Source organism: Haliotis asinina, chromosome 3, assembly GCF_037392515.1.
Source record: "Haliotis asinina isolate JCU_RB_2024 chromosome 3, JCU_Hal_asi_v2, whole genome shotgun sequence".
NCBI lineage: Eukaryota > Metazoa > Mollusca > Gastropoda > Lepetellida > Haliotidae > Haliotis > Haliotis asinina.
In genome coordinates this window covers 75,227,759-75,241,032 of record NC_090282.1, presented here as the reverse complement: position 1 = coordinate 75,241,032, position 13,274 = coordinate 75,227,759, and the positions used below count along the sequence as shown (strand labels likewise).

Here is a 13,274-nt window from a genome sequence, read left to right as displayed (position 1 = left end):
GCTAAGGATATGGTATCCATGGTGATTTTTATTTTATTTCCAGTAGTATGTGAGCTGGATATGATGAATGTGATTTCGTGTTACGATCCAGTTACAAATCAAGGCCAGCTTATGCCATCATTACCTGGTTTTGAAAAAAAATACACTTACCACACAATGGCGAGTTTTGCTACTTGTGTATTGAAGAGTTGACTTTTACCTGCGCGTCACATTGAATATTATGCACATTATAACTTGCATGAATATTGTAGCAGGTTACATGTAAATGTAACTCCGACCAAAATAGTCCTACAGTTCTACCTACAACTATTTCTACTCGATCTGCTGGGGGCACGTACTTGTAGCTCCACTGTACAGAATCTTGTGCCCAGAAATCCACCGACGCCATATAGCCTGTAGTTTGCTACACGTGATTCACTACTTACTCCAGTTGTATTGGATGGTAATAACATGCTAGAACGTGGAATTATTTTCGATAATTCCAAAAATTAACAATAATTCACAAAAGGCCCACAACCTAGGTGACTGTCTATATGACCCATTCGACTGGTCTCATGTCATCGAAATTCAGGCATGTGACGGTCTCTAATATGGAGTCGAAAGCCGACCATTACCATTAAAAACTGCATAATCCAACTCATGATTGTAAACTCATGATTTCCCTCTTACACGCAGATTATACTCTTCAAGGTATGTGGTTTCCATTTAGTCCCATTTCGCTTCTTGTTGGTTTCATCGAAGTGTAAGCGATATTGCAGTCCTTACGGTAAGGCAAGGGGGAAACCCCTTTTTTAGATGGGGGTTGTTGCCCACTTCATTTTCCTCTGTTTTCAATGGTCATTTATTAATGGTTCCGTTCTTTTTGGAAGGTCATTCAAACAGAATCAAACAGAGGTGTTAAAGCGTTGGCTCCTAACGCCGACTTGAAAACCCGGTTTCGATTCCCTTCATGGGTATAATGCTTAAAACCCATTTCCAGTGTCCCCCGCTGAGATATTGCTGCAAAATGTCCCAAAGCGGCGTAAAACCATACTCACTCCACTCCGCGTATGTAAACCGACGATTGTAGGTTCGAATCTTAGAATGGACATGAATTTGCTCGTGGGTTTCATCCAAGTGGTAATTAAACATCTAAGACCTGCATCAGTCCCGGCATGCCTTGTAAATCAAGATGATAAACATCTCATATAACATGAGCAGCAATGCTGTTATGCAACCAACCAGAAATCGAAAATCAACAGTTATAATAGGCAATTTCTTTTTCCACGAAATGTGTGTACAGAACGTTAAAGTGTACTATACTTACGTGCATCTACCTTATCCACTATGGAAGACTAGGACTGTACGGTATTTCCGGTATTGCAATATTATTCAATTTCTGAGAACCGGTATTGGACAAATATGAAGTTCTTTTTTATTATCTTCATGGTTTAAATTAAAATCAATGCATACTGTCATTTTCAACAAATGTTTTACTTAGCTATTCAGTGACATGACGGCACACTGTACCGTAAATTGTGTTATACATATTTTCATAATTGTATGAAAAAAAAGAAAGAAAATAGTATCAATGACTGCAATCTAATTTTGAGACTGCTGTTATCGGAATCGTAACATATATGTGTAGGGACTTATGTAGAAGATGAGATCTTTGTGCACGATTCATCATTCACTATCATACACTTAAATTCACGATACATGGAATACGAGTATCTGAATCGCAATATAATTTATTTGTCAGTATATACAGAACCTTACCGATGACATAATATTTCGGGGAGGACACGGGTTCGATTTCCTCACTTGTGTGAGGTTTTCCCCCCCGATGATATTGCTGAATTATTGTCAATACCTGCGTAAAACCATACTCACTCACTCATAGCATATGACGTGACACCATATGTGAATATAGTTTCATTTGTTTTAGGTGTTGGTGTTGTCTCAGGTGTTGGTTTGAACATGAAGAAAATATACTGTAACCCCCGGCGAAACTTCAGGTCTGTGTAAACAACTCAGCTTTACATCATTTGGTTTATCAGCTTATGGGGAAATACTTATCCTTTGACTGAAACGAACCTAGACGAACAACTAGTCTCTGAAATGAACATAATTTATTGAAAGAAGTTCACAGTAAGAAAAAAAAATAATATAATGAAATGGAGACCTGTGAATTTCTTCATTTTCTGAAGCAAAGGGAAATCTAGGCTTGCCACATTTTCTAGGCTTGCGCATGCGTGGGCTTTCTTGTATATATGTGCTTCAGGGTCTGTACGAGAGACTAAAACGAACCATGGGAGGTTTCATATGTATCGTTATGCAATTGTCACAATTTGAAAAATGTTCGAGAAAATGATCTTTTACTCTCAGTTATGTATTTTGTTTGTTGTATAACACCACACTCAACAATAATCCAGCAATATAACCGTGACCTGTATATAATCGAGACTAGACAAAATCATCCAGTGACAAATTGGGAGGCGACGCCATGTGTCAACCAAGTCTTCGATCCAGATCACCCGATCCAGTTTGTCGCCTTTTACGGCAATGGCGGACTGCTGAAGACCAGTTCTGAAATTGCATTCAATACTGTAAGGCCCCTTATTTCTTATAAGTGTTGTGTGTTTGTATGGTGTGAGTTCAAGTGTTAGTGTAGGTGTAGTGGGTGTTATGAGCGGTTACGTCATGCTATGGGCCTGGGTGAATATATGCCTGTCGTAAGAGGCGACTAACGGGATCGGGTGGTCACTCGCTGACTTGGCTGACACAGGTCACCGGTTCCCAGTTGTGCAGATCGATGTTCATGTTGTTGATCACTGGATTGTCTGGTCCAGACTCAATTATTTACAGACCGCCTCCATATAGCTGGAATATTGGTGTGTGTCGCGTAAAATTTAACTCACTCATCTGGGTGAATATTGGATTTGAACTAATAACATTGTTTGTTAGCTGTTAGGAGATAATCACTTCAGATAAACCACCGGTATCGTTTGGTGACTTGAATAACACCTGCAAACACGTGGACAGGTCTATGTCCGTTGAGCACTACATAAACCTTGACTTTGTCCCCTTTCCAGCCCTCCTGTGCTGGATCCTGATTTGACAGTGCCAGGGCAGGCCTCTGATCATGCTTCAAAAATCTGGCAAGCGTCTGAAGCGGTACTTCCAGATTTTCTTACAGGATCGCGGGGATGGCCGCGCTGAAGGCTCGGTTCCATTACATTTCGATTCTCCCCAGGGGTACAATGTGTGATGCCCATTTCTGGTGTATCCCACGGCGTTACTATTGCTAAGAACCGTGTAAAATCTGATTCACTCATTCATTCTTATCGATGATGTGTTGTGATGGATGACCATACCAAAACAGTGTTAAACACATTTCATCCACACAACATCAGTTTCAAAAAGATATGTCACTGTGAGAAAAAACTTCAATCTTTAGGTGATAAATCAATAACATTTCATACCACTGATTCTGAAAATTACTCTATCACATTGCCATTAATTTTTGAAATATGTATGTTCAACTCTTACTTTCTGTTGTTAGACAATACAATTCTACAATGCTCCATGAATAAAATGAATTTAATCCTTCAGAAATGTACAAAACAGAAACTTAAAAAGAATATCGATGACAATATTGCACACACCTAACAAAATACCTTAGGTTCAAAGGCTTCCAAATGTTCAAATAAACAGACAAAGACACTATGACTTGTTTTCTCTTTACAACATCCTTACATACATGCACTTCGAATATCTTAACATAATACAATGATCATATATAGTAGTGAGTGAGTTAGTGAGTTTAGCACCCAGCAGTATTTCAGCTATATGGTCGCTGTCTGTAAATAATAGAGTCTGGACCAGGCAATCCAGTGATCAACAGACTGAGCATTGATCTGCAAAAATGGGAATCGATGACATGTGTCAACCAAGTCAGCAAGCCTGACCACCAGATTCCCTTTCATTTACAGTAACAAAGAACTTTAGAAAACTTGGAAAATCAGCTGTAATTCATCTCAATTCTGAATCACAACATCATCAATAGGTGCTTTTCTAATATGGCTAGCACTTCCTGTCTGCCTTTTGTTCACAGACAACCTTTACATGCTTTGTGATAATACTGAAGTCATTGTCATGAAGGTCTTTGTGGGTGATGATGCCATACAGACATACTACAACTGTGCTCTGTGGAAGGCACAATCAAAAAGCAGTCAATCCTTACCCCCACACTTATCCCTTCTGTGGTTTCTCCTTGGTGACATGAACCTGTCTTGTCAAACTGCCTGTCACAAGAGAAAGTTTTCACGAGTTCTTAAAGAATCTGGAAACAGTCTGCACTTCTTGTGACACTTCCAGCACTTGTACACATCCCAGTGGAATGTTCTTTGTAGGTGGACTTCATCACCTTGTGTGTCTAAAAGAAATTGTCACATGGCTTGAACCTGACATGACCAGATTTGTCTGTAGGACTGTTGTATTCAAATGATGTGTTCTTGGAGTGTTGTGTCAACGTGCTGTGCCAAACAGATGAGATATTAGGAGTGTTGGGTATTCCTTGTTTTTCACCAACAGTGGAATAAATCGCCCTTGTATCTGCATAGTTGACAAGGAAATATCTGTGATCCTGTGAACCATTAGAAAACATTATTACATTTTTCACTAGAATTAGCCATAAAAATTCAGAGAACTTTAGAGCATTTTTATGGAAACCTTTACAACTAGTTCCACCCTTGACTCTAAAACTTCTGAAATTCTAAATATATTTCTGAAATAATTCCACTGTTACCATTTCACTCGTCATCTGATCGAGCTGGTTGTTACATTTGTGCCTTTCTTTTACTTCTTTTTGTTATAAATACAAAATGAGTCTAAGCATTTAAATGAACTTGTGAAAAAATAACAATTTATACACCCCCAGTTTGTTACACTTACCTTCATATTCCAGCAAATGCAGCATGAGGGTGACCTGAGTATCTCCCACTGGATGTTCAGCTAAGGTTTGACTTTTGCTTGTTCTCAAAGTCATACTCCACCAGACTAGCCTGCTGCCCATCAGTATCAATATCAACCTCTGCATGTCTGCATCATCCTTGCCCTACCACATCATCTACATCATCAAATCTTCCATCTCTTCAATATGCAATGGTTAATTTTCTATGTCTTGTTCCTCATCTTCAATATCAGAACCAGGTGGACTACATGTAATCTCAAAACCTTCAAAGGTGACTGAGGCATTCGGTTCCTTAGCCTTGCTGTCCACCTCCGCTCCTGTACAGATCCCAAAGTGAATCTGATAGAGGGGATCATTGGAGAAAGCTCTGTCACATTTGGGGCACTGATGGTCACGGGTTTTCTTGTGTTGATGAAGCAATTCCTTGGACTTCCATTCCAAATGGCAGACATCAGATGGGTAGGCAACCAATGGTACAGGAGAGGACTCTTCTTCAGAAGCTAAGGGATGCAGAGCAAGTTTGTGTCGTTCAAGATCTGAGGCGAAGTTGAACCAATTGTCACACATATCACACCAGTGCAGTTGATCAATATGAGTCTTCATGTGGTAACGACAGGAATCACAATTTACAAAACGCCTTTTACAGACCTTACATTCATAAAGCCTTTTCTTTTTCAATGTCAACTTATGAAACAAAGATTTTGGACTGTCTGTAGCAGTCAATGCTTCAGTCGGAATATCATCATTCTGTTTACATTCATCAGTCATTTGTTTCTCTTCTGTAAGTACAAGAGGAACATGTCTGGCTACATCCGGCTGTACTGATGAGTCAAGCTTCATGAGAGTTTTGTTTAATGCTATTTGTGGATATCCATACTTTATCACAGGTGTCTTGGGAAACATAACACTTTGTCTGGAGTCACAGTAGGTGTTATCTGAAGTTTGTGGCTTGCCCGACACCAGCTCCCTATCGTCTTGGTTCTTCCAGTCCTTGACAACATCTTCTTGGCCACATTCCACACACTCAAATAGACTCTCTTTGAGATGAAGGTTTTTGTGTTCTTCCAATGTCTCCTGAGTGGGATATTTGGAATTACAAATGCTACATGAGTAATACATTCGATTATCATTCCTTGTATCTATCATTTTATCCACCATATTTTCATCTCTGGAGCTGTTGTCCAACATCAGTTCCGTTGTAATGGTGGAGCTGTTAATCTCTGGATCTAAGCTATCACAGATCTCAATGTCTGATATTGCCTGGGCATCATCTGGAATATTTCCAGAACCAGCTATGCCAAATGACATCACAGAGTCATCAAAAGTGCTGGAACCAGATTCTACAGATTTAGTCTTTTCACTGTTTGGGGTCCTGGCATTAATTCGGTGACAGTTTGATTTAGAACCATTCTTGTTTCTCGTCTGATTACATACAGGCTGATCTTGTACAGTGACTGTAGATGAGTCATTAATCGCACTGTCAGAACTTCTTGGGGGATCGCTCTCCATACTGGCATTACCTGACTGTAGTATGAAAGCTGACTGGATGTTACTATTCTTTATTTGTTCAGCAATCTTGGAACACAGGGGAGCAGTCTTTGACCCTCCATATTCCTGTTCTGCATCTGTAGACGTCTGCATCGCAAGAGTTTCATCTGTGTCACAACATCTTGTCATTAACTTCTCGAAAGAAGAGTTCTTGTGAGAATCCTGTGATAAATTACTTACTTTTCTGGACTTGACATCATCATCAGGGACACTTTCATCTGAATTCTGCATTCTCTTCCTTAGATTACCACTAGCAGCACTACCAACATTCAGTTTCACACAGGAGTGTTTGCTTTTCATGTGAAACTTGAGCCTACTGCTAGTGATGAAGCTCTTAGGGCAGTAATTACAAGAATAGGCACGTTCCCCAGTATGGGTCTTCATGTGGATCTTCCAGTTGTACTTCCTCCAGAACGTTTTTGCACAAAAATGACAGAAGTAGTCACGTTCTCCTGTATGTGTCTTCATGTGGATCTGCCAGTTGTATTTTTTCTTGAAGGTTTTTGCACAAAATTTACATGTGTATGCTAAAAGCCCAAGAACGTTTGAATGTTCTCTGAAGTGAGCTTCAGGCTCAGATGCTGAACTAAAACTATTTTGGTGTTCCTCTGCTGAGTGGGATAGCATGTGAGTCTTCATCTCTTCTGAAGTGCAGAATTCATGTCTGCACTCCTTACAAGCATATGGCTCCCAAGATAGTAACATACTTTCATCATCAGCAGAAGACTGGAACATCTTTAGGATCCTGTCAATCTCATCTGTGCTATGAGCTCTCAGGTGACTGTCTAGTATGAACAGGTACTGAAATTTCTTTCCACAAATCATGCATTCATTTTCCTCATTGTAAGATAGGGGTGTCTGTTTCCTTGCGGCTGTTGTCCCAGAAACATCTGCATTACTAATTCCTGGGCTTTTACCCTGAGATATGGTTGTGGAAGCATCTTGTGGTGATTTTCTTTCAGAATTAGTTAGCAAATTCATGTAATCAGCCGAAGGAACATCAGTCATTTTCTCTCCATCCAAATCCATAAATCTGTTTGCTTTCTTAGGTCTCCTTCCTCCTCTACAATTCTCTCCACTGCGTTTACATTCAGGGCACTGAAGTCCTGAAGAGTATAAAAACTGTTTACCACAAATTCCACATTTGAAAGGCATCTCCCTTTTGTGCTTAGTGTAGTGCCACCAGTAAAGGTACCTTCTTCTAAAACTTTTCACCTAACCCATACATTCTGTGTTTTCAAAAGCTGCCTGAGGTCTCCTTCGGGTCTTATGGTGATACTTTTGACATACAAAAGATGACCGCCTTAAACGATGTTTGACCTGATGCTTTTGGAAAAGCACCAAAGAAGCAAACTGTTCATCACACTGGTCACACGAAATATGCTGATCATCTGAAATCCCAATGTTTCCATTACGAACTCCAACTAATATCACTGCTTTTTCATCTGACTCTCTCTTGCTGGAGACTGATTGAACCACCACTACAACTGATTCCATAGTCTATTTCTTGGTTCTTTATACATCAAGGTTTCAGTAGAAGCACTACCTCAGATCAGCTGCTATGTTCCAGATGGTTCATCAATCTGTAAATATGAACATTTGGAAGAGTAAGCAAAAGATAAGAATGATTGAGGTCAGGGTTCGAAATAATCGCTGGCCCTGCGCTCTTTGACATTATACCGGGCCTGCAGTTTCAAATATTTGCAGGCCCTTGTGGCCTTCACCATATTACTGGTAAGGGTTTTTTGTTTTGTTTTTCAGTTGGAATCTTTCCTTTAATTGGCTTCGTTATTGGCATTCGGGAATCATTCATCATGTTATGATCACTTACAGTTTTGCTGGCATTTCAGTGCTTTGTGCATAGAAATGTAAACACCGGTCTTCACTGAAGAAACACTTCTCCCAAAGGCTTCCGTTACTGATTTTCTAGAAAAAAAGGGAAACATTGTATTGTGTAGACTATTTTGTTTTCATTGGTATAGCTTGAATAAAAGAATGGGTTTGCACATTTCATTAGGGGCAACAGCAGGCCCTGATAGCTAACTGGCAATTTAAAGTATGTCAAGCACTGATTGGGGTTTATTCAACATAGATCCTATAATACACTGTTAGGGTCCTTTTAACCCCTTCCCAATCACGAAAGAGTCATTTGTGCTTTGAGGAGTCATAATCATATCATATAAAAGCTTTTGTACATTGTAAGGAGTCATAATGCTACCATGTAGATCATCTGTACATTGTAAGGAGTCATAATGCTACCATGTGGATCATCTGTACATTGTAAGGAGTCATAATTCTACCATAAAAGGATCATTTCTGCATGGTAAAGAGTCATAATTCTATCATAAATGGATCATTTCAGCACTGTAAGGTGTCATAATTGCACCACAAATGGATCATTTCTGCATGGTAAGCAGTCATAATTCCATTATAAAGGGATCATTTCTGCATGGTAAGGTGTCATAATTTTAACATAAATGGATCATTTCTGCATGGTAAGGAATCATAATTCTACCTAAAATAAATCGTTTCTGCATTGTAAGGAGTCATACTTCTACAATAAACAAATCCTTTGTGCATCATAAGGAGTCCTTTGTCCATCATAATTCTACCACAAATGGATCACTGTGAATCATAAGGAGTCATAATTCTTGTGTGCTTCAAGTACTGTCTCATGTAATTTTGTTGTATACTAGGCATACTTGGCATTGTATACTAGCAAACATCAGTTGTACAAATGAACACCCAAAAATGAACATAAAGGCCTTGGTTATTCAATATCATGTACCCTACTCGCACATCAAGCTCCTTGTTAAATTCATAAAGAAACCTTGTGGAATTGACATAGTTTATCTCAGGGATGCTGAATTGGGTTGAGGTCTATCGAGCATGCTGGATTCACCATCTGTTCTACACTGCTACCTAAAGAATTCTGTGACATTCCTGGACATATGAGGCCTTGCGCAGCAGTAAAGAAGGTAGACCTCATGCATAGCTTGCAGGAATGGTAGATACAGGAGCCAGAATCTCAACCTGATAACACTCTAAGTAAGATTTTTGTTGACCACATGCATTGGAGTACGTCCAGCAGACCTGTCCAAACCAGTGACCAACAACTCGCCAATCGGTTATGTATGGTTACAGTTGCATTTGCGATTCGCTCTCCACTGCAACGATAAATCTTCAGCCAACTATCATCTGCTTTCATCTGTCAAGAGCACACAGGACTAGTGACTGATTCCAGTGATCATAATGTCTACTCCATCTCAAATGTGCCTGCCTGTGACACGGTGTTAGCAGGATGAACTGCAGGTTGCCTACGGTGGAGTCGGGTTGACCTTAAACACCGACAAATAGTGCTCCTGGACATCCTTACACTGTTAACACTGAAGTGTTCTGTCTGAAGATGTGCTGTGTTAAGGAATCAGTTACGTCACACAGTGTTAATCATGTGCCTATCATCCTGCACTGATTTGACTGATCTGGCTATCATGCATATTCAAAGGACTCATTGGTTTGAAATCTCTGCCACAGGATTCCAATAGCACTCTGACTGATATTAAAACGTACAACAACCTGCTGCTGAGTTTGTCCAAATTTCAAAAGGCCTATAGCCTGACTATTTCATCACACATCAAACTACGTCTCATTTTAGGCTACAATGTCAAACAGGTATCTGAACAGTGAATAACAGTGAAAATTTATGGTCCACTGACATTAAAGGGGCACTGATGTGGAGCGATTTCCGTGGACTGGTGTAAAATTTTGTTATTGTTTTTCTCCCGCGAGTACCCAGATGATATCCCAGAATTCATGACTGGTTCGTGACCTCTGCTGCATAGTCCGTATGCGCAATTGAGAGTTTAATATAGACAGACAAACAAAGGTGAAGTCATTTTTACTTCATTACAAATTTATTATGAAAACAATTGAAACACTTTAAAGGTTAATCATCTGCCAGTGGTAGAAATGGTAAAAACCTATTAGGACGGGAAAATTATGCAGCTAATGTATGTCTCTGTATTTTGTCTCATAACCACCATAATTAATTGTCATATTTGGATGATTTTGAAAATTAATAAAAGAACACACGATCTGCTTATACTTATAAGAGTAAATTTCTAACATGACAGCAACATTTATACATTGTACAGATTGCCAATGTGGATCCTATTTCACACACATAATGCGATCTAGTGTGTTTTCTGTCATATAGATTCTGCTGAATGCTACAACAAATAAATCAAAACAAAATGCAACTAATGAATGTAAACCAGACTAATTTTATAGCAACAATGTCAGGCTACTACCTTGTTCAGGAATGTATCCATCAATATCCACATAAAAGAACGATATTCCATTCGTCTGCAGCTGGTAAATAATCCTGCTCTATGTCATGCGTCTTACAGCAGTCTAATTTGCGAAAAAGTAACACATCGTTTCAGGTCTTTCACCTTGGTGAAAACCTGATAAACCTCTCATTGGTCACCCAAGATAGCACACCTGGCAACTACTTGTATGATGTCCACCATTCTAAGTAATTTAGTTAACCAGTAATGAGCAGTCAATCTGTCAGCGCAATGGTGGTTAATTCTTTGAAGGGAGGATGTTGTTTTTACATTCGAACTTTACGACAGGGTGTAGTCAGTATAGTTTAGTGCATCTACACACACTGCCTTTTGACAAATCCGCTGTAGAAGATAAAAGTAATTAATCAATCAGTGTGTTATCGGTTAATCCTTTGATCGATGTTTGTTTTTGTAACTCAGCTGATAAATCCTCTTGCATCACTTACATGCACGTATTACATAACATACAATACATTTGACATTACAGACCTCAATTTATAATCTTGAGTATTTACTCCAGACAGGAGAAATGCCAAATGGGAACCTTTGCTGAGTAACCTGAGTGGTGTTACTACTAATTACACCTGTTACAAATTCATTAATTGACCATCCAGAGAATGACAAATAACATGTGTAGGTTTACACCATAAAATGCGAGTTACAGCGAGGAAGATGTAATCTCTGTGTCACATGCAGCCTGAAAACACTTATGGGCCGAAACTGTTTTGAGGATACCAACGGAACTTAGTTACATAAGGAATACATACAGGCATTTGTTGTGTACTTTGTAAATAGGTGTAATAAGTTGGTTTTTTTGACATAAGAAGATTTTCAGATTTCTCTACCAATGGCAAAGTCATCGTTTTTAGTTTATGAATTCAAATAAATCAACTGTGTGTTTATATTATCATAAATAATAAACCAGGGTAGCTACCATAGCTACCAAAATGTACGTATGATATTTGCTATCACAGCTGAACCAACACTCAAAACTATCTAAATATAAGCTTTGCAATCTTTCGTACTGAAACAAATGGCTTGCTACGTGCCTGTAGACATCATATTTTCACATAACATGATTAAATATTGAGGTTAAAAACACAGAAATAGGATCAAATTGGATCAGCTACTATACCATCCAAGCATCCTAAAAATACTACACTGCTGGGATATTTTGTTACAATGAGACAAGGAATACCATGGATATTTTTAAACAAATGGCATATGATGGGCATCCGGCCTCCTGACTGTTTAGGTGAAGAAATTCTGCTAATATGGACAGGAGCCCAGTCCCTTTGTCCGTCACGGTCGAGGGAGCCGGCACTGATCAATGTGCAGGTTGGTTTCGTAATTAGACCGTTGGCGAGAAACATTATTCGCTCCGCATCAGTGCCCCTTTAAGTGGATTTTCATACTGACAGTGTGAAATACAAAATGTGCCATTTGTCACAGAATGTTGCGGTCATTAAAGAAAGTAATGACATTTCAAAGGCTTGATATGTTTTCAAATACTGCTAAGATACTAATGTTGTAAAATATTCAGTTGTATATATTTTGTAAAAGAAAAAAAACTGCACATTTTATAGTTTAAACCAATAGCTTGACCCTCCATTAATAACGCTGAGTATATAGAACTGCAACAGATATTCCAACCGAGCCTAGGATAAACCCATTTGGCCTATATTGAACAATATTTAACCTAACTTTATGACAAGAAATTTCGGAAGACAGTATTAAGAAGTTTCACTACAAAAGCCGATAGGTACGACTGTCAGATTTGTTACTACTGACACTTGGCTGATATTCTAGTGCATCTCTCAAAAACATCCAACAGTGTGCCTATTGAAGCTGTATATTTATAGACTGAAACCAACTGCATTGTTGTCACAATCGACATCCAAACATAAATCTCACCAATGCCATTTGTACACGCGTGAATGACTCTAGTGGACGTCCAGTTTATGTCATGCTGCAAAACACAGAGCTCACAACCGAGGGAGATCTTCAGTTTACTTCACAGGCTGATCTGATACGAAAATGGATTTCTGCGTATGTCGTTAGCTTGCGGACACTGGTTTTAGATCTGTTTGTTTATTTCAGAGTGTTTACTTTTGATATCAAATGCCGTACATCCATTTTTATTATCGATACAAATAATGCAACATCTGTTACAAGGATTATGGCTTAAGCTCTTCTCAAAATACAGTTTTCGTCACAAACTCCCCACAACGATTGTGGAGTGGAGTTTGGTTTCGCCTAAACTGGTTCCCGGCTCCCTTTGCGCGCGTCACCTTGCGATATGCGAGACGGGTCCCAGCTCACGTTTCGTCTGGCTACGACTGTAAGAGTTCCCTCCCTTGTGCATAAGAGCGTGACGCACCATATGTCAGCACAAATATTTAATCATTTTTAAAACCGAAACC

General features: G+C 39.1%; 1 protein-coding gene across 1 annotated transcript; it reads right to left on the bottom strand.

Annotated features, from left to right (window-relative positions):
- Positions 1–3,566: 3,566 nt before the first annotated feature.
- LOC137278455 (zinc finger protein 62-like) lies at positions 3,567–12,884 on the bottom strand. Its single transcript, XM_067810785.1, has 4 exons — positions 12,766–12,884; positions 8,334–8,428; positions 4,936–8,085; positions 3,567–4,627 (listed from the first exon to the last, which is right to left on the bottom strand). The coding sequence occupies exon 3, from the start codon at positions 7,655–7,657 to the stop codon at positions 5,150–5,152; it is 2,508 nt and encodes an 835-aa protein (XP_067666886.1). The 5' UTR covers positions 7,658–8,085; positions 8,334–8,428; positions 12,766–12,884; the 3' UTR covers positions 3,567–4,627; positions 4,936–5,149.
- Between the last annotated feature and the right edge of the window lie 390 nt (positions 12,885–13,274).

What these genes read in the sequence shown, in the direction of transcription:
- LOC137278455 (XM_067810785.1), bottom strand. Translation starts at nt 7,657, where the DNA reads ATGCCTTTCAAATGTGGAATTTGTGGTAAACAGTTTTTATACTCTTCA.